Genomic DNA, 27899 nt, shown 5'->3' on the forward strand with positions numbered 1-27899 from the left:
GGAGCGGCGCCGCCGCCGCGCAGAGCAGCGCAGCGCAGCGGCACCGAGCCCCGAGCGCCGAGCGCCGAGCCCGGCCCGCGGCGGGCGCGGAGCGGCGGCGGGAGGCGGCCCGGGGGCGGCGGTGAGCGGGGAAGGCGGCGGGGGCCGGGCCCGGGCCGGGGGAGCGGCGGGGGGAGCGGCGGCCCCGGGTGTCCCGGCGGGGCCTGGCGAGGCCGCGCGGGCGGAGCGGGGCCGGGGCCAGCGGGGCCGGGCGGTGTCAGCGGGGCCGCGCCGGGCGCTCCCTGCCCGCGGCCCGGCCGGAGCGCGGGGGAGGCGGCTCGGCCCCGGCCCGGCCCCGTCCCGCCCCGCCGGTCCCGTCCCGGCCCGCCGGACATCCATCTTGTGCGGCGCCGGGCGGGCTCCGGCCGGGCCCGGCGGGCAGCGGCGGTGTCGCGGCGCTGCTGCGGGCAGGTGCGTGCCGGGACCGCGCTGCCGCTCCCCGCCGCGGGCAGCGGCGCACGGGCTTGAGCGGGGCCGAGGAGCGCCGCAGGGGAAGGGACGGCGAGGGACGCGGCTCGGCAGGACGAGGGACAGGCTGCCGAGCCGCTCCGCTTCGCCGGCCCCGATGGGCGGCAGGAGGTTTGGGCAGGTGGGACAAGCCAAGGGGGAGCCCCCCGTGAGCCACGTGGAGCAACGGGCTGGCCCATCCTCACCCTCCGGTCCGTCCTCGTCCTCCGTTCCATCCTCACCCTCCCAGCCCATCCCCATCCTCTGTTCCATCCTCACCCTCCCAGCCCATCCTCATCCTCCGCTCCCAAGGACTGGTTGTCTCAGACCACCTCAGCTCTGAAAAGGGTTCTTGCACTTCCTTCAGTCGCTTCAAAGAGAAACTGTTGTCTGCGTCGGGAAACTTTGGCGTTTAGATGCTCCTCGTTAGCTGGTGTCTTCGCTCGCGGTGTTTGAGGTCCAGAACGGGTGGGTTTGGTGCAGGGGTTCCTGCGAAGCCTCCTCAGTGGGAGGGTTGGGGTTTGGACGCAGCGAGCCAGTTCTGTCTGACACAGAGCTGGAATTGGGTCTTGCTTTGCACACAGCTTGGAGAGAGCTGCAAACAGGAAGGGCAAACCATGAAAACTCTGCGCTTTTTCCTTTCAGTAGCTTAACAGGGGAGATAATATTTCTTAAAATAGTTGTTTGACTTGAAGACGCCTGTCTGCCTTCGGAGTATTGCATGGGCACTCTGTAATTTCTGTTGCTGTTGTGATTCTCTCTGAGTAGTTGTGTTGCTCCACGCAAAGAGACACCAGGTTATTTGAAGAGTTGAGGAAAGCGTCTGTTCGGTTGACAGTGCCTGTCTGCTGTGAAACGTTTCAGTGTTGTGATTTGTGTCATTGCTTTTTTCATGCTGAAGTGGTGTGCCAGTAATTCTCCCTGGTGCGGCGGATCCTCGGGTTTTAATGCGGGAATTTGTGAGACTTCCAGGAAGTGATGGATGGAGCTTGGAGAAACAGAAAATGGTGCGTTAGCAGAGCTCTGTGCCTTTAATGAGAAGTTATCCAAAACCAGGCAAGTTAAAGGGAAGTTCCAGATGGAGCACTCTTGCTTTTGTGGTCTCTGCAACTTTCAGAATTCACAAAAGCCACGTATTTCACAAGTATGAAATGCTGTCTGATTATTCTGACATCATTATCACGTTGCTATAGTGACTTCATTGCGCTGGGAATGCCATGTTCACATCCAGTTGCCATGGAAAAAATCAGTGTCATAAATAAAAACATTTAATGTTCTGTTCATCCCCGTGGCAGGAAAAAAGGCATCGATTTATTGACGTGAGAGAAGACTGGCAGCATATTCCAGCAGAAGTTCTTAGTGCCAAGCTACAAACTGGGAAATTGTCACTTGCCGTTCTCGGCAGATTGTCCCTTGCCTCCCCGTGTTGTGGCAGGTAGCAGAAGTTGTGAAGCGCTGGGTTTGGAAGGGAGGGTGACAGGGCGTCTGTCGTTCTTCAAGGTGGAGCCGGCAGGAAGTGCTGCGCCTGCACCGCTTCTAAAAATAATCTGTTTTCATGCGCGGCGCGGGCGCTCCCGCTGCTCAGTCACCCTCCGGAGCAGCTCCTCCCGAGCTGCAGCCTGTGCGTGGGGATGCCCAGCAGCTGCAGGGCCGGGGAGCCTCGGTGCCAGCCGGGCACGGCGTGTCCCGGCCGGGCTGGCACCCCGGGGCTCACGGAGCCGCGCACCGGCTGCCGTCACGTGTGCTGGCTCTGGCGTGGCTGCTCTCAGGGTAAGTAGCTTTGCTGGAGGTTTGAGAGGATCTCCTGCCAACCGGGCTGAATTACTCGCGCAGCATAAGTCCGGTGGCAGGTTAATGCTTTTGTTTGGAGGCTCGTGTTTACACGGAGCGTGGGGCAGTTTATATTTGGAGCCATGGGCTGCAAGCGCGCAGACCTGGGTTATTAGTGATACGTTTCGTGGCTGCTCAGCCGGTCTGAGGACTGCTCTTAAAAAAACTGAAAAGTAATTAAATGGCAGGAGGGTAACGTGGATGTACTTGAACATTAAAGTTCTAATTGTATATTGAATCACCGTCCTGGGCATAAACAACTCCAAGCACTTGTTTGTACTTTATATTGCAGTGCTTTTTCTTGTACCCTGCACGTGCACGGCGCGCTCGGTGGCACTTTGAACTCGTGCTCAGTGTTTAGAGAACAGATTGCTTCTGTGCAGCTCTGCAGACTTTAAAAAATTGTCTTCAAGAGGAATCCTAATGCTCTGACAACAGGAACCTGTTATCTGTTTTCCTAGGGAAAACAAAGTGTATCTTTTGAACGTACATAAGTTCAAACCTTTAGGCTTTATATTTGAAGTGTTTTTTTATGTGTAGCTGTTTGAAGTTCAGATTTATCCTTGATCCAGTGTTACTTTCAGCCTTGCCAAAATCAGCTTAGCTGGCTCTGGCTGTGGATCCTGATCAAAACTTTTGGGTTTTAGGGTAATATGGGAGACTTATTATTTTATCACTTTCTTTTAATTTCTGATGAGCCACAATCAGTCACTTCTTGTAACTCTGTGTATTTAATTCTGCAGAAGCAGATTCAAGAGAGACACGAGTTTTAAAACTTGGTCAAGTCCTAGGGTGGTGTTTGGATTTTTTGGCCTTGATTTTGGGGGTGGTTGGGTTATTTTTGAGATGAGGTAGTGAGGATGGTGGTTAAAGTGTAGCCTCAGTTCATTTCATGTTGAGCGCTGAAGTAGTTACTGATTTTCTGTTTTATTTAGTAGTTAATTGGAAATTAAACAGCATTTTATAGAAAGCATCTTCTTAAAAGGGTGCTTCTAAACCCCAGGGTCAGGTTTTCCTGTCGGCATTTGTGTTTGCTCTTCAGGAAAGTTGCTGCTGCTGGAAACATGACACCTAATGGCAGAGATAAGTAAGGTTGTCCCAAAATCTTCGGAAAGAGCTGTTCATCTTGCTGAGCTCTCTTTCTTGGTCCAGCCTGTCTCAGACGTTAGAACTTGTGTGAGATGTGAACAGTCCCTCTCCATCCCTCCCCTGGGCTCCCTGCGGGTCCTGGCAGGTAGAATCAGGCTCGGGACATTTCAGTGGGAGTGGTGGGATGGAGCTGTAGTGAGTTACTCACCCCCTGGGAGGTGAGGAAGGCAAGGCAGAGGCTGAATCCTCTGCTTCCCATCGTGGAACCTTTCTTGTTGAGCACTCAGGAACTCTTGGAAGCGAGGACCCCGTGGGAATCCAGCCGATGCACTTCAGTGTCTGCAGCACAAACATCGGGGTGAAAAACCAGCTGTGCTGGCTGAGCGAGGACCTGTTGAGCTGTGGCACCAGAGGAGAAAGGATGACAGTAGGTGTGAAGAAGATGCACGTGAGTTGTGCCAGTAGCACTGCTGGTGGAGGCAGGGAGTTTGGGGGAGAAAGGGAGCTGCAGTTCCTGGCATGTCTGCCCCAGGGCAGTGTCCTTCAGCCTCGTGCTGCAGCAGGGGTGGTGTGGTGACCCTGCTGGGCTGTGACCTGTGCCTCATTCTGGCTGCCAGAGTAGCACCAGACAGGTGACATTTGGTCTCAGAGGTACCAGGTTGTCATTTGCAAGGACCAGCCTGCATTCATCAGGGTTACGTGGAGCTGCCTCTCGGTTGCAGCAGATTGAGGGTCTCTGCTGGTTGTTTTTCAGCTGCCTGTGTGCTGCTGCCTGTTGACATCCTCTGTGAGCTGGTTTGACATGTCTGACTGAAACCCTTCAGAGCTAAATGGCTCATTATGAGAAGCTTCCTGTTATTTCCTGTGATAGCATAATTTTGTTAATTAATGCCTGTTTTCTGAGCTCCCCTCTGAAGCAAAGGGGACCCAGTGGCAGCAGAGCATCAGTCAGGACACACCTGGGCCTGCTCAGCTCTTGGTACCTGGTTCTTACACCGAAGCTCTCTGTGCTGCACCTCTGATGCCATTGCAAATCCTGCACTAATGAAGGTTGTGCAGAGAAATCCATTTACCAACATTCCAGCGAGGAGGCTGTGGGAAGAAGGGCGGTGCTCGAGGAGGAGGCACTGGTTACATTCCTGATCAGAAATGCTGTGTTTGAGCCTAAATTGCATTCAAGTGCTGTGGGAAGATCCTCATGGAGGTGCGTGGGAGAAAATGGGACACCAGAGCCCATCCCTCCTTGGATCCCCAGTCACTTTGGGTCTGTGAGTTCTGTGTGGCAGGCAGCACCCCTGGGTGAAGGTGAGCTCAGAGCTGCCTGTCTCTGTGCCTCCTGTGGCAGCAGGGCCCAGGGCAGGGCTGGGGCTCTTTCTCAGCTGCTGGAGCAGGTCGGGTGGCCACATAAAGACGGTGTTTTGATGTTTTGATGTGTGCTCTGCTCCCTGCTGCCAGTGCTCCAGCAGGTATTGGGAGTTGGGAAATACCTGCTATACCTGAACAGGCACTTCCTCTGCAGCTGCAGAGGCTTCACCTGAACCCGGGACAGGCACCCTTTGGGTTTTGTTTGCTTGAGAAGTCCAGATGCTGACAAAAGCAGACTTGACATGCTTTGGAAACTGCTGGTTGCTTTCTTTTGGTGAACAGAATCATCAGTCTGAGGGGGAATCTGGCCCTGCATTGGGCTTTTTTACCAGGGAAGAAACAGGCAACAGGACAAAGAGCCAAAAAGGAATCTCCAGGGCTGCTCACAGCCCGTGGTGCAGGTGGTTGACTTGGCTCCTTCACCTATTTGACTTTGTTTAACTTAAAATGTGGGGAGCCAGGCAGTGGCAGTGCTGTTGAGCAGGTGGCCCGAGGCGTTGTGGATTGTTATTTATTGTGAATATTGATAAGATGGAAAACACTTCAATCCATCTGGGGCACTGAAGCAAGAGGTCGGGATGTGCCCACAGCAGTGGCCGTGTTGGGGCTGAAACAAATCTTTATTCATGGCTTCAGTGAGGCAGAGTGCCCTGAGAAGTGTGCTCAATGTAGCAAGCAGGGTGAGCATTTCTGTGGTAGGTGATGGCTGCTGTGTCAGAACGCTGCTTTTTGGGAATGTTCTGCACCTGGCAGCGTGTCGGCCGATGGGCTGCGTTGCATAACTGCTGCTTGCTGGAGCACTGCAGGGAAGCAGGCACTTGCATCTCCCTTGTCAATGGCTGCAGATTCAAGGCTGGCTGGAATGTTTGGGGTTGGTTTTTTTTTTTTTTTAAGTCGAAATATTTGTTGGACTCGATGATGTTGTGTTCTGCAGTGTTCTAATACTGCAAAAATGCGAACTGGTCATGTTGAAGTGCGGGTGTTTTGGTGAGCTGGGGGCAGTGCAGGCTGCTCCTGGTGGGTCTGAGCGTGGCTGGCTGCAGCTGGGGCTGCCCCTGCCCTGCCGGGGGCTGCTGCAGCCTGTGTCCGAGGGAGGGATCTCTGCAAGCAGGCATTTCCCACATTTCTAGCTGGAAATAGACCCTTGATCTGGAAAGCGGCGAGGACGTGGGAGGAGTGCTTCAGCTGGATGTATTGGTTGCAGGGCCTTTTATCTTGTATTTTTATGCAATATTCTTTTCTCTCATGCAAATAATCTTGGAGTTGTAGGGAGGGGCAGCTGAGAAGAGGAAAACTTTCATTACAGACAGCTGACATGCAGAATAATGTCTTTTTATATGCCACTCACCACGTGATAGTTAAAAGTAACTCATAGTTCACTGGGTAAGGCTATTTCTGGTGCAATTCTCCTTTTTTTGGTGTAACAGTCTCATTCCAGCACATCTTGCTTTACCCTGAGATTTGATGTGTTTGCTAGTCCTGTGCTCAGTAACAGTTACTGAGTATCAGGCCTGAAGAACAGAAAACTTGCTGGATTTATGAAGTAAATATGGGTGAAGATAAAATAAATTTAGCCAACTGTTGCTTTCTGCTCTAGATCGTAACACTAATTGTAGCTGAAGATAACATTAGGATTAAAGATACAGACTGAAGTGGTTCCAGACAGCCTTTCTCATGAAATATTTATGCAGTTAGGGCTTTTAACTCATCACTCCTGAAGTTGTGGAGGTTACTGTATTGTTGTGGCTTTGCCTTGTTTTGTGAATACACTGCATTGCCGTATTGATCACTGGAATGCAGTCAGGGCTTTTTCAGGAATCCCATTTGAAATGATCAAACAGATGTTGCAGTGCTCCAGGGCACTTTCCTCGGTGGTGTGATTCTGAGAAAGTGGGTCTTGTCCTTTTTCCTGTACTTCCAGCACTTTGCAGCCTCTGTTAAAGGAACTGTTTGCCCAAAGCCTTGTCACAAACACAATGTCCAAATCCACTGAGCACCAGACGTGAGCTGGGTGCTGGGTGGCTGAGCAGGCTCAGGAGGATGAAGCTGTGTCTGCAGAGCTGGGTGCTGTAACTTCCCGTGTCCTTTTCATGCCAGCTTCACATCCTCTGCATCTCTGTGCCTGGAGATGAAGTCGATTTAGTTACTTTAAAACCAGAGGTGGTAGTGGTGTGCTGAGGGCATGGCTCGGGCCGGTGCTCTGTTTGCAGATTGACTCCAGAAGACACAGGAGAGGAAGTTTTAACTTTGGTGCAAGCTGTCCTCAGCACGGGGAGGGCACAGAACTTGTGGAGATGGCACTTTACCCTCAGAGGAAGTGTGCTGTGCTCCCAGGGCCTGCAGAGTGCAGAGCCTCCTGTCCCCGGGCCACGTGTTTGACAAATGCACACACTGATGTGGGAGAGACGATTTTCCCCTTTTGCCTTCTGTCTTGTCGTTTCAAAGGCACATCCCAAGAATAAGAGTCTTTGGCTGCTGTGTGAGTGGTGCTGGTGAGGAGGAGGGATGGAGTGGCTGGGGCAGTGCTGCTGGGGTGGGATGAGTCCTCCCTTCCCTGGGAGTCACAGCCAGCCCCTCTGCTGCCAGCAGCACCCCAGCCCCGGCCCTGTTGCTGTGTAAAGGCAGCTGTATAATTGACTGTTTTGGTTGTAATCAAGCTTGACCTATAAATACTGAAATGGCTCCTATAAAACTGGTTAAACTGTCAGAGCTGTTTCCTTTAATGTCACCTTTTATTCACCATAAAGGAAATTCCAGGATGAATTGTCAAAGGAGTTTTTCCCTCTTAAGCAGGTTCAGGAGGATTAAAAAACTCCAGAGAAGCCCTGGTGCAGAGGCCAGCTCTGGCAGTGGTTTGGTTAAAAGCCCACTGGCCTCGAAGCTCTTGCTCTGGCACTGAAGTGTTAATAACTGTTTGAATATTCCTTCAGTTGAAACCTTCACACAGAAGAAAGTTTCATTTTTGCTGTAGAAGAAAATTCAGTTTCCACCCCCACTCTGCCCCAAGGTTCCAGGAAGCAGCATTAAGGGGCTGAGCTAAATACTGGAGGATTAAGCACCACGTTAAATAACTTAATTTCTTTACAAAACGTAATGCAACTGTTACTTTCCCCTCTGTTTGAAGGTAATTCTGTGCACTCAGTGCTATTCAGGTTGCTATCAAGCCTTAAGATCTGCCGTGAAGAGCACTCAGGAGGTGCAGTCCTGCTTGGCATCGCTGTGAGCTGTGTTTGAGTCCTCCTGACACGGATACCCATTGCTGCAGGGGGTTTATTTAAACTGATAAACAAATGTAGTATTAATAAGTGGCCATATGGTCAGTGGGGCTTTTCATTCTGGAAATTGTTGTTAAAAGAGGCGTTTAATGAGCGGCAGTTGCGTGGGAATGGGGGGGGTTGGTTGCTTGTGGCAAGTGAAAATCTCTGGGCTGCACATGCAGAGCTGACCTTTAGAACGGGCTGCACGGTCAGACGCAGTGTACAAACACACAGATTACTGCAGCTGTGCCAGGGGGATTTAAAGAATCTCAGTGTTTCCTGGGATTCGTGAGTTAGCCCGCTCTCCTGAAGAGCTGGGATCTGCCCCATGTGTAGAGGCCTGGTGTTAGTTTCAGGATTTATCACTGGTGGGTGTAAATCACACAGTGGTGGAATGGTTTGGGTTGGAAGGAGCTTAAAGCACATCCAGTGCCGTGGGCAGGGACACCTTCCCCTATCCCCAAGCCTGGCCTTGGACCCTTCCAGCATCCAGGGGCAGCCACAGCTTCGCCTCACCACCCTTTGAGTAGAGACTTCCTTCCCAATAGCTGATCTTCACCTACCCAATGTCACTTTGCAATGCATGGGCAGAGCAGTTTGAACCTCTCCAACTTTACGGAGAGGTTTCAAAGAGCCCTTGGTGGCCTGGAAGCTTCGTCTCTGCATTGTATTTTCTGTGCTGGAGACCAAGTAAGCTCAAACTTTATGGCCAGTGTTTCGTCACTGCTACTGCAGAAATGAAATAATTAAAGTGCAAGCTGAACTTTCAGTGGCAATCTATCTACCTCATGTCACTTATTTACTCTTAATTATATAAACCAGGAAGAATAGTGGCGAATGTTGCCAAGCTACTATCAGCACAACAAATTCTTCCTTCCAAGTAGAATGGAGTTGGTCTTTTGCTGCCATTGAGCCTCCTCAGGTCTGTCTGGAATTTAATCTGTTTCATAAAAGGTCAGGATATTTTTCCCACTAAAGGAAATGGAGAGGAATGAAAAACTTTATAGGGCTTAAAAATCAGTGGCGAGTCGTGGATGTGATAGGCAGCGAAAGGAGGAAGTGCCCTGAACGGCTGCTGTGCCCAATGGCGATGCCCTTTAATGTTTACGTGTTTGCCTGATGAGGAAGGGGGGAAGGAAGTGGTTTTTTCATTTTTTCTTCCAAAAAAAGCTGTGGAGAACTCCTCTGAATGGTGGAAGGCGCTCTGCTGAACTCCAGTGGGGCTGCACGGGAAAGGAGAAATGGCGAACGCGGCCGTGGTGCTGCTCGGGAGGAGCTGTGACCTCACAGTCCCTGCTATCAAAGTGTTCCAGTTTGATAGCAGCACTGAACGGGCTGAATTACCAGTACGGGTAATTGAGCAAGGTGTGTTTTGCCTGCTGTGCCCGGCGAGGTGGCCGTGTCCCTCTCGTTGGCGCTCGTTCGCAGAGTGCCGCAGTCCGGCCGAGGGGAGCTGCCAGCTCCAGCCCCTGACGCAGGGCTTTGTTCTAATTTGGGGATGCAGAGTGTGTTGGTCTTTGAGTTGTGCTGCTGGCTTCCTTTCCCCTGCCTTTGTCTGGCTGGCACATGGCCCTAGCAACTTTCTGCAAGTGCAGACCAATAGGACAAAAAATAAATTAGCCGTTTCAGCACGGCAGGCTTTAGCTGCCCAGAGCCCTCGTTCCTTGCCTGGAGAGCTTCTACAGCAGAGCAATTTCCAATGAATAATTAGGCAGCCACTTCCACAGGAGTTAACATTACGTTATTTGAAATTGCAGGTTCAGTGTGAAGCTGATTGCACAAAAGATTACAGGCTGAGGAGGATCAATCCCAGAGTGTTTGTGCACAAAATGACTATTTCCAATGGCAGAATTATTGCTGTTTTCCAAGGAGTTTGTGTCTCTGCCGTGGTTGTGTGGGCTGCAATGTGCTGGGAGCTCCAGCTCAGCCCTGCAGTCGGAAGGGCTCTGAGGCTGGAGGACTTTACTCTTTGCCCAGGCCTTTATGGCCCTGGCTCAGGAGCCTTCCCATGCTCCAGGAGGATGTGGAGAGGTGCAGAAAGTGGTGGTTGGGATGTGGCTCTGAGGAGCACACGCCTGGGCTGCGAGTTTTTGGGAATGGATGCAAGATTTGAAGGCTGCTCTCTTGCCTTTTCTGATGGAACTCTTCAGGTAGCACCTCTGGCCAGTGTTCTCCTGTGTTCTCACACACCTGTTTGCTTATTTGGCTTGTCACCGGCTTTATTTTCTGTGTGTGCTTCTTGCTGTGTCTTTTTGGGGTTATTTGTTACCTGAAAAACGAAAGGGAAATACATTTCCACTTGGATTACTGGTGATCTGGACAAGGGACAGCCTGTATGTTGCAGCATCAGGAATGCACCTCGCTGGGGTCATGACTCATCCTACAGCAGGCTTGTGCACAGCTAATTACACATTTGTTGCCTTGATTGGTATTTGATTTGATGCTGAAAGCAGTCTGTGGAAATGGTAATGATTTTGGTGTTAAAATTGCAAAACTGAGGCTGAGAATCCTGGCACAAATTATAAAATGTTACGTCTTATGTAATGTTAGTACCTAAAACACACTTAATTTGGTGTCAGAGACGGCTGTGATAATGAGTAAGAAAATAAATGCGGAGCCTGTGAACGGAAGTTTGTCAAACTGTGCTTTTGAAGTCACATTGGAGTCCTGCTTTCTGCTTAGTCTGGTCTTTTAGTCTTTTGTTTTTCTCTTCCCTCTCATTTTTCTGGTGTTGGCGGCCTCAGGAAAGGTGGAGGAGATTTCCCCTGTGCCCTAAAGCTGGGGAGTTTGACTGCCTTGGAGAAGGGGCTCCTTTTGTGAACAAGTGAGTCCATGGCAGTGGTTTTTATTAATTAAACACACTCCTTGCTAGCTAGCAGGGTAATCTCTGGCAGTGTTTGCCTTGCTGCTGTTCAGGGGCAGTGTCTGCTAAGGAGTGTGGGATTTCCAGCCAGGCCCCCTTTCCTTTGGGGTGCTCATCCCTGTCCCAGCCAATCCCCCTTTCCTTTGGGGTGCTCATCCCTGTCCCAGCCAGGCCCCCTTCCCTTTGGGGTGCTCATCCCTGCTCCAGCCAGGCCCCCTTTCCTTTGGGGTGCTCATCCCTGCTCCAGCCAATCCCCCTTTCCTTTGGGGTGCTCATCCCTGCTCCAGCCAATCCCCCTTCCCTTTGGGGTGCTCATCCCTGCTCCCTGCACGGCTCTGGAGCCATTGCATCATCGAGGACAGCTTTGGTGAGCGTTAGGGAAGTATTTCATGTGCTCTAGACTTGGTTGAGTGATTTAGTAGCTCTGAACACGGTGTAGAACAAATCAGGGAGCAGGTGCTGAGTGGAGCTGTCCTTGGGCAGAGCCAGGATCCAGCTGGGCTGGTCCAAGCCAAGGGGAGATCCTTGGCCTGGTGTTTCCAGCCTTTGCTGCTGCATCATTCTCTCTGTTTGTTTGGGTTCTTTTTTTTTCCTGTGGAGGGAATCTGTCAGTTCAAGTGTGGTTTTGATCGCTGTAAATCTTCCCCTCGCAGAAGTGCTGGGTTTGGGTTTGTTTTGCCAACATGGCTCTGAGTAATGGAGGGATTTTGGTAGAGTGTTGAGCAATGTTTAGTTGACACTTTTAAAAAAAGAAAATCCAGCCCTTTCCATGGCCTAGTTTATAGTAACTGAAAAAAGCTGGCACGGAGAACATTTACAAGTTGAAAATGAAACAGGTTTGTTTATAGTAGCCACGATTCAGTATTTAACTGCCAGGATAAAAATAACCAGGACGCGTGGCTGCAGCATCCCGAGAATCTGCCTCTCGTTTGGGAAACGGGAAGGGCATGGCCACAGGGGTGGCACAGCCAGCCTTGAGCAGAGGTGCTGGAGCTCATCTGTGCTTCTCCCCAAATGTGCACAGTGCTGACCCCACTTTTCCCTTGGAAACGTTCAATATTCCGATTTCCTGTGCTGAAAGCCAGAGATGGGAGGTGTGAGTGATGAGCAAGCAAGGAGTTATTCTCTTTTTTCTTCCTTAAAGCCAGGTGAGTGGCCCTTGCTCCCTGCCTCTCTCTCTCCGCCAGGGAATCTCCCTCTATCCCAGTGCGTCTTGCTGGGGAAGAGCAGAGAGCAGAGCCCCTCAGTGCTGTGGCTGTAGAAGCTGCACCTCGAGGTGCCATCCCACATTGTCTCTAGGAACTGGTGCTGTGGTTTCCGTGCTGCTCCCTCCTGTGCCTCGCTTCTTTCTGTTCCTTTTCTGTCACCCTCATCTCAACCCGGGCTGTGCTTTTTGGGTGCAGGGGCAGCCGGTGCTGCTGAGCCATCGTCTGTGAGCAGTGCTGGAGCTGGCACTGGCTGCACTTCACGGAAAATCCCACCACGGCTGGGGGTGGAAGGGACCTCAGAGCCCCTCCAGTGCCCCCTGCCATGGCAGGGACACTTCCACTGTCCCCAGGCTGCTCCAGCCTGGCCTTGGGCTCTGCAGGGATCCAGGGGCAGCCCCAGCTGCTCTGGGCACCTGTGCCAGGGCTGCCCACCCTCCCAGGGAAGGATTTCTTCCCAGTATCCCATCTAACCCTGCGCTCCAGACTCACTTTCTCTTGTACTTGGAAAAATATTTGACAAGGATTATGAGAGCTTCCGTTATCTGTTTTGAGGCAATTTTGATTTCTGTGACTCCCAGGTGACTCCAGGGCTGCTAAAAAGGAATATTTTCAGAAAAGCAGTATAGTAGGTTTTCATTTAAACTTCTATGATTCCAGAGGAACAATTGATTCTTTCTTTTAACCCCTTGGAAAGAAAGGATGAAGTGCTGAACCTGTGAAAGACAGGACTGTCCCTGTCAGAGCAGCAGGTGCAGCCAATGCTGTGATCACTGTCTGCAGTCTCAGCCCTGCTGCCCCGTGCTGCTGAACACAGGATTGGGGTGCTGCAAATGTTGCAGCTTCTCAAACTCTTGGACGAGGAGCCAGCAGGTTCCTGGGATGTGCTGCTGGGAGTCCAGGACTGTCACGGAATCCCAGAATGGTTTGGGTTGGAAGGGACCTTAAAGCTCATCTCATTCCAGCCCCTGCCACAAACCTGCTGGGTTCCCTAAAATAATTGCACTGTGTAGGTGCTGCAGAGCTTGATACAACCTCAAGCATGGTTAGTTTGAGTTTGTCTTTTGGAAGTGAAGTCTTCCTTGGGGTGTTCCAGGGAGGAGAAGTCCACAGGACCAGGGTGGCTTGGCTTAAGCTCTACAGAGATGCTTCACAATTGCTGACACTTGAAAAACTATTAACCTTTTTTTTTAATTCTTCTTTTTCTCAGTTCCTTGTGGGGAGCCTGGAAGAACCTTCAGTAGAGCTGCTAACACTGATGAGAGATCTTTTATGCCAAGGTAAGAGTTTTTTAGTGTTCTCACCATATTTTAAATGACATTTCTGTGAACGTTGGAGTGGGTAATTGATAAGCGAAGTTCTTGCGCTCGCTCTTTCCGTGCTGTGTTTGCTTATTGTGGTTCATGCTTCTCTCTCCCCACTGCCCAAATTATAAACTTCTTGCTGAGCTGCTGAAACTTCAGAAACAGAAACAGCTCGTTTTTGCATCAGGTTTCTGTCCTGGGGGGCCTCAGCCCTGTCCCCAGCGCCTGCCTCAGCTCTGCCCCGCTCCTTCCGCCGCTTGGGAAATACCCTCGAGTTCTGCTTCTTCCTGCCTGCTGCAGCCTGGCTGCAGGAGGGGAGGATGCCTGCTGCACTTTGGAGAGGGCACGAGGGCTTGGCTGCACAGAGGTGCAGCTGAGTGGGAGCCACGCTTCAGGCTGGGGCTGCAGCTGGGTTTGCATCCCCCCGTGCTCCTCGGCAGGGATGCTCTGCCTCTGGGTACTGACACAAACATCCTGCAGCTTTTCCACCTCTCTGTGTGCTCCCAGGGCAGAGCCCTTCCCTTTTCTGCCAGGGAGGAGCTGAGCAGCTGGGGCTGCTGCTGTGAGTGGGGGAATGTCCATTTCTGTCTCTTCCTGGGCAGTGTTGGTGACAGCGGCAGCAGCAGGGATGTTCCTGCTAGAGAATACAGAGCACAGGTGGATTCTGGTGCATCAGGTGTCTGATGGTGCAGAAGCAGAGCTTTTTGGTGATGACAGATGCAGAACCCTCTGATTTATCACCCTGCAGGGGATGCAGGTGGTTTGGAGAGTGATGGAGGGGCAGAGGGGGCTGCAGCTCGGGGCAGTGCTGGGGTGCTCTGTGTCCCTGCTTGTCCTGCTGGAGCTCAGGGGCTGTGCCTGCCCAGAGGGAACCAGGAGCAAGGACACACGCTCAGCTTTTGCTTTGTTTTTGCACTGCAGCATTCTGTTCTAATGAGACCAGTTTCACAACATTTACAGTTAATTTTTCTACACTCTTTAGTGATCACACTCTTCCCTTGACTCTAAAGGAACACTTAACACCCACAGTTCAATTCCACTTGGAAATGGAGCCGTTGCTGCCCAGCATGTGACTCTGCCTCAGAGAGCTCTGGATGGAAATGAATGCTGCTGTGTCTGACTGTATTTAGGTGGGCTTCAGCAGTTGCCAAATGAAAAGTTGGCTGGGATGCAGCATGGTAATTTCTTGAGCACTCTATTCATGTTGTATAAACAGATAACATTAACATACTTGTGAAAGAGCTACAAGATAATTAAGGCATGTGGGGTTTACAGTAATAAGGCTCGTGCCTTTCAGGATCTTGGTTTCCTGTTGCACCTGAAAAAAAATCAGCAAATACTGTAGAGAAGAAATGAGAACTTAGTCTTGTACTGCTCCCAGCTTAAACTTCCCCACAAGTATTTTCTACTATAAATAAGAAGTGAAATAGTTCACAGCTAAATTTAACCCTTAGCTTGATTGCTTTCTGGGTTTTCTTTGGTGGAACTGACTGTGGGACTGTAGGGAAATGAAGACAAACTGGATCAATAAGTTGCATTCTTGCTTTATAAAAAATGCATCAGCTTTTAATTTCTAGGGATTATCAAGGGGAAAAGAATTGTTAATTGGAATTCCCCTCTGCTTCCCATTCAAAATCATGATTTTAGAAAGAAAGGAAGTGAATGTCACTTCTCAGGGAAATGGTCAGGCAGAAGAGCTCACGGTTCCCAGAACTGAGCCAGGGCTGTTGTCAATGTCCTGGAGCACACAGACATTGCCTGCTCTGCCTTTAGGCAGTTTCTGGAAAACCCCTTTCGGTTTGACTTGATTTCACAATTTGCAGTTAGGCAACTGCAGCTCACATGGGCTTCAAGAGCTGGACAGAAACCTCCTCCAGGTGCTTAAAATGAGGGGCTGCAGTGATTGCTCGAGCCTCCCTCCCTGCCCGAGGCTTGCAGGAGGGAAGGGCAGCTTGGCTGTGACTGCAGAGCCCCAGCACAGGCAAGTCCTTTATTTCTGTTATTCTGGCTCAAAGTGAGTTAAAAGTTGCGTTAAGCTGATCACAGAAATCCGTGTCTCTCTCCAGCCGCAGGTGGGATTTCTGAGTTTTTGTTTAAACCTGTACTTGGGTGACGTTCAGCCCGTGGAACGGGGGGCATGTTTGGGGAGGGTCCCCAGCTTCTGTTGGTCCCAGTTCAGCTCGGACTGGTGATGGGTGAGCAGCAGCACAGGGGGCTCCTCTCGACTGTTTTCCATCTTCCCCCGGGAGTGCCAGCAGAGAACCTGCCCCAGTTCGATGACCACAGGAGCTGGAGACACAGACTGTCAGGGAGTTGTCCACATGGCACAGTGAGGGTACACCCCTGCTCCCACAGGATGCCTTTCTCTACCAAACTCCTCGGAAGGGGTTTTTCTCTTCCAAGGCTGAAGCTGGGGAGCCCCTCGACCCTGCGGCAGGGTTAGCTGGAGGTGCCTGCGAGCGCGGGGGCTGCGGGCTGCCAGCCCGCGGTGCAGCCTTACTTGGGAAGGAAGCCCTGCGGAAGGGGGCTTGGTGCTGAGCTCATTGTTAGCTGCAGGGACAGCCCGGCCCGGCCGCTCTGTAAACACGCTCCGACTGTTTATCGCTGCCTTTGTCATTTGCCTTATTTGTCGGGGAATCTCGAGGAGCAGCAGAAGTTTGCTGCTGCTGCGCAGTGACTTGAGGGAGTTGCAAGATTTCCATAAAAAGGCAGAGTCTGCGCTGGGCGAGCAGAGAGCTCTGCCTTGGCAGCCGTGTGCTGGGCCTGACCTTTTCCAGAGAGAGAACACTGACCTAAATCCCTCCCTGCTGGGGTGGAGGGGAGAAGGAAACCTCTTGACTTGTTTCTTTCTGATCTAATTTTCTCATCCCGCGCTCTGGTTTGTGCTGTGAGATGCTGAGGAAGCAGAGGACGGGCAGTGGCAGCTCGTGGTGCCTGGCACAGCCTCTGTGTTTGTCCCTTGATGTGTCCATCCTCTTCCTCTCCGAGCACTGGACCCAGCTTTGGCCATTTCCTCTAACCTGGGGCTCTTGGCCTTCTCAGCCTGGGTGTTGAGGTGGAAACTGAAACCCAGAGCTGGCAGTGAAGGCTGTCAGAATCCTGCTCGCTCTCAGGAGGGTTGGGTGCAGGGGTGCTGCTGCTTTCAGGCCAGCTCCCAGCCCTGCTTTAATGCTGCCTCTTGTGCTGCTTTCAGGCCAGCTCCCAGCCCTGCTTTAATGCTGCCTCTTGTGCTGCCTTGCAGGTCGTCGCTCTCTGGACACACCACACCATGCGTGAGTACAAGCTGGTGGTCCTTGGCTCAGGAGGTGTGGGCAAGTCTGCTCTGGTGAGTCTGGGGAGCAGCTCCGAGCCCCGTCCCAGCCCTGCGGCTGCCTGCCTCACTGCAGAGCAGCTCACTGCTGCTTTGGGGACTCTGGGGGACTTTGGTATGTGCCAGGACTGCCACGAAGCCACTGTGACAGTGCTGGGGGGTGTGTCGTGGTTTAGGAGAGGTGATTAATTGCTGGTAATTAGCGTGTCGTGTCTGCTTCCTGCATGGGTGAGTATCTGTGGGTACTGCAGGCCCAAGAGCAGTGGCACAGCAGGAGAAGCAGTCTCAGACCTGGGGTTCAGCCCTGCACACCTCGAAGGCTGTGGGGTTTCCATCCCCTGTGAGCAGCTCAGAACATCGGCCCTGAGATCATCCTCAGCCCCTGCAGAGAGGGAGGAGCAGGCTGGTGGCACTTTGCACTCCTGGAGTGCTTGTCTGGCTCCAAGGAGAGCTTCACGCAGCAGAGCTGATAGTAGAGCACTGTGAGAGGGACTTGTGTCACCATTTATCACTCAGCAGTCAAGCAGCTCTCTCCAGCAGAGAGGCAAAGAACTGGTCAAGTGTGAGTTATCTACAACAAGGAGCTGCAGTGTTCCTTGTCACAGGCACGATAATGGCTGAGCAGCCTTTCCTGTCCTGCCTCATTGTTTATTCTGCTGGTACAAGCAGGTGATAATCCTGGTAAATCGCCTGCACAATCCCATGAACAGGAGGGCAGATTATGCATTTGTGTATCAGAACTGATGCACTCTTCCAGCAATCCCATCCTGATCACTACGAGGTGTTTACAAGGTGTGATTTTGTTACAAGCTCTGTTCTTCCACACCAGTGTAAGCAATCTGTATTACTTTTTCCACCAGCACTTCCCTAATTGTCTTAATTTTCTTGTGTGACACTGAAAGACTCGCTAGGTGAAACGGGCCACTTAGTAGTATGCTGCAAATAAAAATTACTCAGCATCTGACATACCTGAATTTCCTTCTCTGTGATGTGAAGTGTGAGTCAGCACCATCCCTGACCTTCTGAACAGCTGAAATGCAAATACTCGAATAGTCTGGGAAACAAAAGTTAGATTCTTTTTGACAGGCTGGGTGCTAAGTCAGTATTTGGTAATTCATGTGCAGCAGTGATCCATGGTGTTGGTAGCAGCACGCAGTAATTGCCAGTTAGCAGCCAGGAGTGGATGATGTTTAGCTCTCACAGAGTCTGGGTGCTTATTTACAAGCATTAGCAAGGAGAGGTTACAAGGTGGGGTTTCAGATAATATGGGCCTCAGTTTAAATTTCATTCTTCCGAGTGCATAAACTGACCTGTGGTACAAAGAGCCTGGTGTTGGTGTCCAGCTCAGTCTGCCCTGGCTGCAGATGACAATGTGGGGCTGTTCCACTTGACCCTCCTTGTTTGAACTCCTCTGTGCAGCCCACTGCTGATGTGCCTCTAGTGATGGAGCAGCAGAAAACCTTCACAGTTACAAAGCCACGGTTGTTTGGCAACTTCTGTTTCCTGTACAGCAGTTTTATCCCATTTCTGAGGCTCAAACTCTTCTGGAGTGACACAATTGGCAAGGGTGCCCAGTGGTGCAGAGCCTTGCAGAGAGCTGGAAACTGAAGCTGGGCTGCCCAACCCAAACAAGGGGAAACTTCTGAAGGTCTTGGATCTACACAGAGCCCAAAACCACCCCCAGTTTGCAGCTTCTCCCTTGGCCTTTCTTTTCACCTATAAGAGATAAAGTCCCCCCGAGATCAAGAGTGTCACGTGTCAGTCAGATTGTCACACTCAGGGCTGCTTCCCAGCTGTGGCAGTGCCTGTGTGTGAGCCCTGGCACAGAGCTGCCTTCTCTGGCCCCTCTGGGGAGCAGCTGTGCCAGCCTGCCCCAGCTGAAACCCCCAGGAGCCATCCCAAAGCACAGCCTGCAGCTCTGCCTGCTGGGTGCTGCTGGTCCAGCACTGTGATCCACCTCCGTGGGGTCTGACTGGGAGGGTTTTGCTGGGACAGCTGCTCAGTGGGACAAGAAAACACTGCAGAAGCAGAGATTAATTCATTCGAGTGTCAAATGCATTTATTTAGTGATACAGAACGATTTTGAAATGAAGTAGTTGTGCCTTCTCAGGCTTTCCTCACAAATTCGCAGAATTTTGTATAAAACTCGTGAAAGGTTCAGTTGGCCAAAGATATTTGGTGTGTTTGATTTCCAAGAGACAGAATGAAGCGCTGGGATCTCAGCTCTCAGTTTCAAAGCGAGCACCACCTTGTTGCACAGACACCAGCAACTCTGCAGGCACTGCTGTGCTGTTCGACTGCAGGTTCTGGTGGGTGAAAGGGAAAGGAGCTTTGCCTGCCAGGGGAGGAGGAATCTCTGTGCTGGCAGGGCAGGGCAGGGCTGGGCCAGGGGGGCTGCGAGGGAAGGAGAGCTGCCCTGTGCATGAGGGAGGGCTCCTCCTGCAGTGCCCTGTGCAGGCTCTGCGGGCTGCACTGCTGCTCTGCACGCCTGGGGCTGCAGCCCAGAGCTGACCTGCCCTGCAATGAGCATTTTCCACACTGCACACGCTGCCCGTGCTTCTGCTGAAGTCTCAAGGCCTCCATATTTGGTGGTTTTAATCCTCCTGAATCACAGGCAGTGGACTAAAGGCATCTTTGAGGGTGTCCCCTATTCTGAGACAGGCAAGCAAACAGCTGACGTGCAAAAAAGTTTTGAGACCATGCTTGAATAACATGATTTTAACAGAAAACCCACACATTTTATTTTCAAATTGAAATTTTATGTCTTTTTCCCTGGTCCTCACTATTGACTGTTGAAAGCAGGTTTACTGTTGTTATTTTTCCTGAGGTGCTCCTTGGTGAATGTTTCTGGTCGTGTTCAGCTCACTTAGGGTTTGTTTCTTCCCTTCCTCCCCAGACTGTACAGTTCGTTCAGGGAATTTTTGTTGAAAAATATGACCCGACAATAGAAGATTCATACAGAAAGGTAAAGCACCATCGTTTCTATTTCTCTCAAGTCTCCCAGGGAATAGGGAGCTCCTGGGGCTGGCTGGGTGCAGGGCTGGAGCTGCTGAGCTGAGGTCCTTGCAGGGTCCCTGAGCTGTTACATAATCCCGGGCACAGAGCTGCTTTCTTCCCTGGATGGGTGTCAAGTGAGCCATTGTTTCACGGATTAGCAGAAATGTCAGCAGCATTAAAGGCACCAAAACATACACTAAAAACTTGTGACATTTGTGCCTGTGATAATTAAATTAAATTGTGGTGTGAGTTCTGCTGTTAAATTTACTTGACTTTCCTGGAATTACCCTCCTTAGATCCAAGGTATTTCTCAGAGAGTGGAAGATTTGCAAAGTCTCACTCTGAGGATCCTGAAATATTTTGCATTTTCTTCTGTTCCTTATTCCCTTCTCTCTGGACAGCAAAGAAAAACTCAAGTTTTAAGGCGCTCTGATTTGTAAGAGTGGATTTAGTCGAGATATTTCCAATCTCACTTAAGTTGAGATGTTTACAGTGAGCTGCTCCTTTGAGCCCTGCTAATGAAGGGAGTCGTGGAGCATGTGGGCTGACCCAGGGCCTGGCTTGGGGCATGGGTGATCCTCTGAGAGCAGTGCTGTTCAGCCCTGGGCAGGGCAGGTGCTGCTTGCTGGGAGCCTTTTGGCAGAGCTGCAGCAGGAGCTGGGCTTCCTCTTGCCTGCCCCACTGCAGACAATTCCACCTGAGCTTTTGTTCCCTTTCTCCCCAGCAAGTGGAAGTGGACTGTCAGCAGTGTATGCTGGAGATCCTGGACACAGCAGGGACAGTAAGTGGCATTTCTTTATCTAATTGCTGTTCCCTCCTCAGGAGCAGTGATCCTGCCCGAGCAGAGGCAGCAAATCAGCTGCAGTAATCTAAATGAAGGATTTTGTTAAAAAACCTCAGCAGTGAGGTGAGTGCCAGTGGCCTGGTGAGCTCTGTGCCAGTGCTGGGACACAGAGCTGCTGTGCCATCCCCCTGTCAGCGTTCTGCTCTGGCAGGGTTTTAAACGTGACCTGTGCAAGCGGCCAGCGTTCAGGGACACAGCCTGCAGGCAGAGCCAGGCCAGGGGCTGTGTGGGGAGCAGCTCCTCAGCACCCCTGGCCCTGGCACCTCCCTGGCACTGCCCTGCTGCCGGGGAGGCTCCTGCTGTCCCTCCCATGTCACCTGCAGCTGGCACAGCCCTGGCCCCGACAAACAAGCCCTGGGGGCTGGCAGCACGTCCCAGGCACCTGGGGCTCCCTGGAAGCTGTACTGTTGGGAAAGCCCTGGAGATGCTCAGCAGCAGGAGCAGGAATTGTTGCTTTGTGGGGCTGGTGACAGTCCTGGCCCTGCTGGGGCAGAGGCAGCTCTGAGCTGGCATTGTCCAGCCTGCTCTGGGTTTCAGTCTGTCTGGTTTTATTGCTGCTCTTCATCTTTTCCCTGGTTTTCCAAGAAGCCCTTGGGGGGAAAAAAAAGGGAAAAAAAAAAAAGCGCCAAACCAAAGGGCAAGAGAGTGTTAATGCTTTATTCAATTTCCATGCTTCAGTGGGTTTCTGTGAGGGGTAAATATGTAAATCCATCTGCGTGGCTGCGTTCTTGTCTCAGTACAACAGAAGTATTCCTTTGGAGCTGTTCATTAGCTGCATTCTCCTGCTAATTACTTTTACCAACGTCTGCTTGCAGGAGCAGTTCACAGCCATGAGGGACCTGTACATGAAGAACGGGCAGGGGTTTGCACTAGTATATTCTATAACAGCACAGTCCACGTTCAACGACCTCCAGGACCTGCGGGAACAGATCCTGCGGGTCAAGGACACGGAAGATGTGAGTAGAGCACGTTTGGGTTCATTCCTGCCAACGCTTCAGCAGCTTTGCTCTCAACACCACGACAGCCTGTGGGTTTGCATACAAAGCTTCTTTCACAGGATCTCCTTGGGCAGGAGTTTGTCGTTTCCAGGGGTGTTGTTTGAGGCACAGCACCTGCTGAGGGGCATCACAAAACAGATTTGCCCTTGTCCTGGAAGCCACAGCCTTTTGAAATGCTGGCAGTTGATGGAAAGCAACATTTTCCTAACTTTTTCTCCTTTAAACTCCCTTCCAGGATTTGCATTTTCTGCTTTCTCTGTGCCTCATTTCCCTCCCTTAGGGGAGTCACGGCAGGGGTGTTCTCAGTAGCTCTGCAGCTCTCTGGCACTGGAGGCTGGCAGGGCTCGTGCCAGGAGTGTGATGGGGAGTGCAGGCTCAGAGCTGTGGCAAAGTGTGACACCCAGGGAGGTCACACAGTGGCATGAACGAAGCCATTAGGGGCCTGACAGAGCCTTGGGTTGCTGTTTTGGGTGTTTAGGGCCCTTTCTAAGGTCAGGACAGATCAGCTGTGGGGAGTTGGGGCTGTGACAGAAGATGGGCCAGCTCAGGTGAGGGTGGCTGTGTCCCCTGGACCGTGGCCCAGGGCTGTTCCCTGGCTGCAGTGGCCCTGGGCCCTCCTTGCTGGAACAAGCTGAGCTTTTATTTGTGCAGAACTGCTTTTCCTTGGGGCAGGGGTTACTGGGGTAAGCCCCTGCTGCAGGACCCTGAGCTGGGCTGTGCTCACAGGGGAGTTCGTGCCCTGAGCTGGCAGGGTCACCCCCAGCAGACACTGCTGCTTTCCTTTGGGCTTCAGGAGCTGGCTGCGTGGTTCAAATGCATTTCTTTGCTTTCTGTGTCACCTGCTGAACCCAAGCCTGAGAACCTTTTCAACATTTAACCCGTGTTCTGCTGAGGTGGGAAGCGTGCTCCTTTGTCTCTCACAGCAGCACGTGTCTAAAGTCCCAGTACATCAATCATTGCACTGTCTGTGCCTGGAAGAGTTTAAATTCCAGTCTCCTGCACCTAACAGTAAATGATCAAAGGTAGTTGCTCGCCAAACTCCAATTTTGGATAAACTGTTAATACCTTCTGCAATAATCTTACACAGTTTCATGTCTTTCAAAGCTGCACTGCTGACTCATCTCAGTATCACTTTTTGCCCCGTTATTTCTCATCTTCATACATTTTCATGTTTCAGTATGAGAAGTTTTCTCTTAACTGTCTAGAAAACTCTGAAGAACAGGATATTTACAACTCTGTCTAAGCTGATGGAGCCTGTAGATCTGGTTTCAAATGAGCTTTTTTTGCATTTGCTTCATCTGTACTGTGACTTCAGGTTCCTGATGTAATGAGGAAAATTTATGTCTCAGAAATAGAAATACGATCCTTCTCTAATGGGTATGGCTGGGAGTTTTAAAGAGAAAAATTAATCTTGAGTGTAGTTGTGTGAGGAAGAGACCACAAATATTAACACTGAAGCAGAATAACAACACACAGTGTGTTGTAAATTGCCAAATGAATCAGGTGGTGATTTATTTTCCAGCTGGACAGGGCTCGCTTTCTGCTCAAAGAATGACATGTTTGAGGAAATGGAGGGGGTGCACACCCTGCTCAGCTGCTCTTTAGGGCTTTTCTGCTTCCCCTCAGTGTGAGGAAGCAGGAAATGGGGCTGGGCTGGTGCTGCCCTGCTCTCAGCCATGCCAGCCCAGGGCTGCAGCTGTGCCAGCAGGTCCAGAGCCCCAGGCCAGGCTCTGTGGGGGACCAGAGCTGGGGCAGCCCCTGGGGCAGCTCCTGCCAGTGGCACTTGGGCTGCTAGGGAGATTTTTGGGGTTTTTGTTCCCTTGCTGAAGGTGTTGCAGAATCCCAGAGAGGTGTGGGTTGGAAGGGTGCTCAGAGCTGATCCGTGGGCAGGGACAGCTCCCAGCACCCCAGGGAGCTCCAAGCCCCGTCCAGGCTGGCCTGGGACACTCCTTCTGTACCTGTTTGGGACACCGTGGAGGGCCACAGCCGTGCCGGGCACTGGAGAGGGGCAGAGCCCCTTCAGCACTGTCTGCTGATTTTTATTGGGTCCATAGTTCACCCTGCACTTCCCACCTTGGCCTTTCCCACTCTGCCTTTCCCACCTGCCTTTCCCCTCCTCAGAGAGCCAGAGCAGCTCTCTGAACACGCCCTTGCTGATGGATCTCTGCTGCTGCTGCTCTCCAGGTTCCCATGATTCTGGTTGGCAATAAATGTGACCTGGAGGAAGAACGAGTCGTGGGCAAAGAGCAGGGGCAGAACTTAGCACGACAGTGGTGTAACTGTGCCTTTCTAGAATCATCTGCAAAGTCGAAAATCAACGTAAACGAGGTAAGCACCTGCTGTTCTGTGTCTCCCAGCCCTGAGCCAGGTGTGTCTGAGCCAGGGCTCGGGATGAGCTGGTTCCCAGCCTAGGCAAGGGCTGCAGTGTGTCTCTGCCTGCCCGAGGATGTGCTCCCTGTTCCCTGCAGAGGCAGGGTGACTTCCCAGGTCGGTGTTTTTCAGCCTCTCCCAGGGGCCGTGCACAGCAGAGGGCCCTGGGCTGGATGCCTTTTGGCCGAGATAAACTTTATCTGGAGGGAATGTTCTGTGTGATGACTGCTGCCGTGCCTGCCGTGGCTGATGCCCCGTTCTGCCCCTTGCCTTGTGTGGGGCTGGCTCAGAGGCGTTTGCATTTCTGGCTGCAGATGCCTCACCGCAGCCCCTGCAAGCCCCCAGCTTGCTAAAACCACGCCCAAGCCCAGACCTGAGCAGTTCCCCGAGTTTAACTGAGACCCCTCTGCTCTGGGGGCTCCTCCTGCTGCCTGGGGCCGTGGGCTGTGCTGGGCGAGCTCTGCTCCACGTCAGGCACGAGTTTTCATTCTGTGCTGGGAGTTATCTGCCGGTGCCAGAGGCCAAGTTTCCAGGCTCAGAGGCTGAGGTGACCCCGTGCAGCAGAGCTGGGCTGTGCCAGCAGATCAGTGGCACCGTTCAGGGGGTGGCAGCAGGATCCTGGCAGCCAGCAGGGTGGGCTGGGGGAGAGGAGCCCCAGCCCCGCGGGTGCAGCTCCTGGGGCTGGGATGAGCCTGGCTGAGGGCTCAGGAGCCGGCAGAGCTGAGCCAGGCTGCTGCCAGCAGGGATTTGTTTGTGTGTCTGGGCTGGTGCTGAGGCAGGGAGCAGCTCAGTCCTCAGCAGATGCCAGGGAGTGTGGCAGAGCCCGGGCTGTGTGCCTTCCCACACTTGGGGGTGCACGCTGACCTCACCCTGCAGCAGGGGGGTCTGGGGTGGGGGCACAGCCTGGTGTGCCAGCCCTCATCCCCCCCGTGGGAACCCTGCCTGTCCTGCCAGGTCTGCAGCCTCCAGGGAGGGCACAGCAGAGGCAGGAATGTGCTTATCTGGAGGATGAGTTTCTGGGTTCCTTCTGATCCTCATGTCCTGGTTTCCTGCCAGCTGATATTTCCTCGTTGTGAAAAGCACAAAAGCTGAGGAAATCAAAGAGAGAAGCTGTGAAGGGAGCAGCTCAGTGCACTGGAAGTCTGTCCTGCTGCCTGCTGGGCTGGGGAGGCATTTAATTCTTTTGGGTTTATTCCTGCTTTCTCACTGCTTTTGGAGTTTCTAAATTTGTTAAAATCTGGGTGAAGAGTGATAAATTCCTACATGCATTTGCTGAATGTGAATCAAGCCTTTCAGATAATAAGCTTTTAATCCAGAGTGAATCAGGTGACCTTCTGGTGACCTCTGAGATGCTCTTGCAGCACGCTGGCTCTTTTTAGGGATGCTGGCACTCCTGAAACCTTGTTGCAGATGGCTGTACTCACAGTCAGTACTAGCACCTAAACAATCTCATTTATGGGAAAGGAAAATCTCACGTTTCAGTTGTTACAGTGTGTTATAAACTGTTTCTTTGTCTTCTGAATTCCTTTGGAATCAACAAGAATTTGTGAGCTGTCAGCCACTCCAGGAAAGGGAAAAAATAAACAAGGACAAGGGTGGAGCCCTCTGAAGGTTGAAATATTTCTCCTCGGTGCTGTGACCCAGCTCCAGGCATTTTTGCAAAGCTCATTTTGCTATAAATGGGTTGAGTCTTGCTGGGAAAGCAGCTCCCAGCAGCAGCACTCACAGAGGCTCTGCGCCCTGAGGGGGTCCCTGGTGGAAAGGGGAGCTCAGGGCAGTCCTGCAGGGACAGCCGGGGGACAGGGCTGTCCCCTCCCCTCCCTGGGCTGCTGGGGCAGGCTCTGCACTCAGTGATCCTTGAGGATGCTGTGCCTGTCTGAAAAAACCCTCTGTTAATCCCGATTTTCTCCCACTTTTCCAAAGCAAGGGACCTGTTGCCATTTCACTGCCCTGCTCTTCTGAAGGCTCTGGTGGTGATAAACTGAGCTTCCAGCTCCTTGTGTTCTGCACCCTGATGGCAGCTTTGGGTTTCTTCTTCCACAAGCAGCTGAGAAACATTCAATAAATTCAAGCGGTTTAATTGAATTTACACAACTGCAGCCACCAGGAAAGAGCTGTCAGCTCCCCAGCCTGCCTCAGTTCTGACAGCTTGTGTTTCATCACTTGGATTCTTCAGCTTGTGTTTCTCATTTGCAGATCTTTTATGACCTGGTCAGACAGATAAATAGAAAAACACCAGTGGAAAAGAAGAAGCCTAAAAAGAAATCATGTCTGCTGCTCTAGACTCCCAGCACGCAGCAGCTCTGAGCCAGGTGAGAGGGGCCTGAATCCCACCTGGGCCAGGTGAGCAGAGCAGCTGCAGACAGAGCCCCTTCCCCCTGCTGCTGCTCCTGGAGTGGGGCTGAGCAGGGGCGTTCTTCTGGGAGCTGCCTGTGGCATGCTGTGACCCCAGCTCTGAGCCACCAGGGCTCACCTGTGCTTCCTTTGCATCCTCTGGTCAATGCTGGTCATCCTCTGGTCAATGCTGGTCATCCTCTGGTCAATATTGGTCATCCTCTGGTCAATATTGGTCATCCTCTGGTCAATGTCACTGCTGGGACCTCTGGGGACAATCACAAATTGCTTTGGGTGGGACGCAGGGATCAGTGGCACACAAATAAAAGGCTGCCCACCAAAAAAACCCAACCCTAGCAAAACAAACACAAAAATCCCAAAACAAACCCAACCAAGAAGCACACCAGGACTGGACAGAGCTATAAATAATCTTCCTGTGTGTCTTGGCAGGGAGCTCTGTGCTCGCAGCTGCTCTGTCTTGCTCCTGGAAGGAAACAGCAGCTCCAGGTTTGGCGCAGAAGCGTCCCCATCTGGGGCAGAGAGGGGCACTGGTGCTGGCCCAGCTCTGGCAGCTGCCTGTGTCACCTCAGCGGGTTGCTGGGGGCAGCAGAGCCCGTGCTGAGCTGCGTGCTCAGGCCCAGCTGCCCTGCCCTGCCCTGCCCTGCCCCGGCCTGGCGCTGCTGCTATCGGGCACTGGCAGCAGGGTGGCAGTTGGCTGGCGCTGCTCTGGCCCTGATAAAACACAGCATTTGGGGAGTTCCACTGCCCATCTGCTGCTCCCTGCGCCCAGAAACAGCCCTGGGTTCCGGGAAAAGGAGCTCTTGTGCTGCCCGTGGGCAGCAGGCTTTGGGTCACTGGTGTCACCAGCAGAGTAAGAAATGTCCCCGTCATCTTTGTTTGTATTTTCTTTTGCCTTCCCCAGATTGCAGGAATGAAGAACTGTTGCCTAAATGGAAAGTGCCAGCATTCCCAACTTCAGAACCTTATGGAAACGAGTAACATATCGGAAGAAGCTTCTCCTGTTTTTTATATCCTGCGGGAAGAATTTAGATCTTAAAAATGGTTTGCACACAGTCCCTGGAAAAAGCAGTTGCTCTGTGTATATCTCTTGGAAATTTAAGCCAATATTCCTCCTCCTTTGCAATAGCAATTAACAGATGTGAAAATAAATATAATTGACTCTAGCATATGATTATCCCAAGGAGCATGGATGCATTTCAAATGTTAGAGATTGCTACTATAATTAAAATTCATATTGACCATTTTATCATAATTTCTCCCCATCGAGCACTAAAAATGTTCCACTGTTATATTTTATATCTATAACTATAGATATATATTATCCGAAATTTCCCTTTGAACTCACTGCAACAAATAACTTTTTGAGTCATTGACTTCATTTTATATTTAAAAGTTACGGAATACCATTATTTTCATTCTGCCATTGTATTCTAATTAAAAACGTTTATGCATAATGCTTTGGAAAAATGGGTCTTTTATAGGAAAAAAACTGGGATAACTGATTTCTATGGCTTTAAAAGCAAAAATATATAATATACTAAACCAACTCTAATATTGCTTCTTGTGTTTTACTGTCACAGATTAAATTACAGCTTTTATGAATGATTAAATTTTAGTACATTTTCA

The 27899-nt window shown here is 51.6% G+C and overlaps 1 protein-coding gene across 3 annotated transcripts; it reads left to right on the forward strand.

Moving 5' to 3' along the window:
- Positions 1-27899, forward strand: RAP1A (RAP1A, member of RAS oncogene family). Of its 3 annotated transcripts, none has more exons than XM_038162364.1 (9): positions 1-121; positions 13306-13375; positions 16641-16724; positions 19606-19674; positions 20431-20487; positions 21366-21506; positions 23733-23876; positions 26115-26230; positions 27175-27899. In XM_038162364.1, the coding sequence occupies exons 3-8, from the start codon at positions 16668-16670 to the stop codon at positions 26199-26201; spliced, it is 555 nt and encodes a 184-aa protein (XP_038018292.1). In that variant the 5' UTR covers positions 1-121; positions 13306-13375; positions 16641-16667; the 3' UTR covers positions 26202-26230; positions 27175-27899. The 3 variants fall into 3 exon arrangements, with proteins under 3 accessions (XP_038018292.1, XP_038018293.1, XP_038018294.1); XM_038162365.1 differs by lacking the exon at positions 1-121 and adding an exon at positions 429-450; XM_038162366.1 differs by lacking the exons at positions 1-121; positions 13306-13375 and adding an exon at positions 16214-16361.

Source organism: Motacilla alba, chromosome 26 (assembly GCF_015832195.1).
Source record: "Motacilla alba alba isolate MOTALB_02 chromosome 26, Motacilla_alba_V1.0_pri, whole genome shotgun sequence".
Lineage (NCBI taxonomy): Eukaryota > Metazoa > Chordata > Aves > Passeriformes > Motacillidae > Motacilla > Motacilla alba.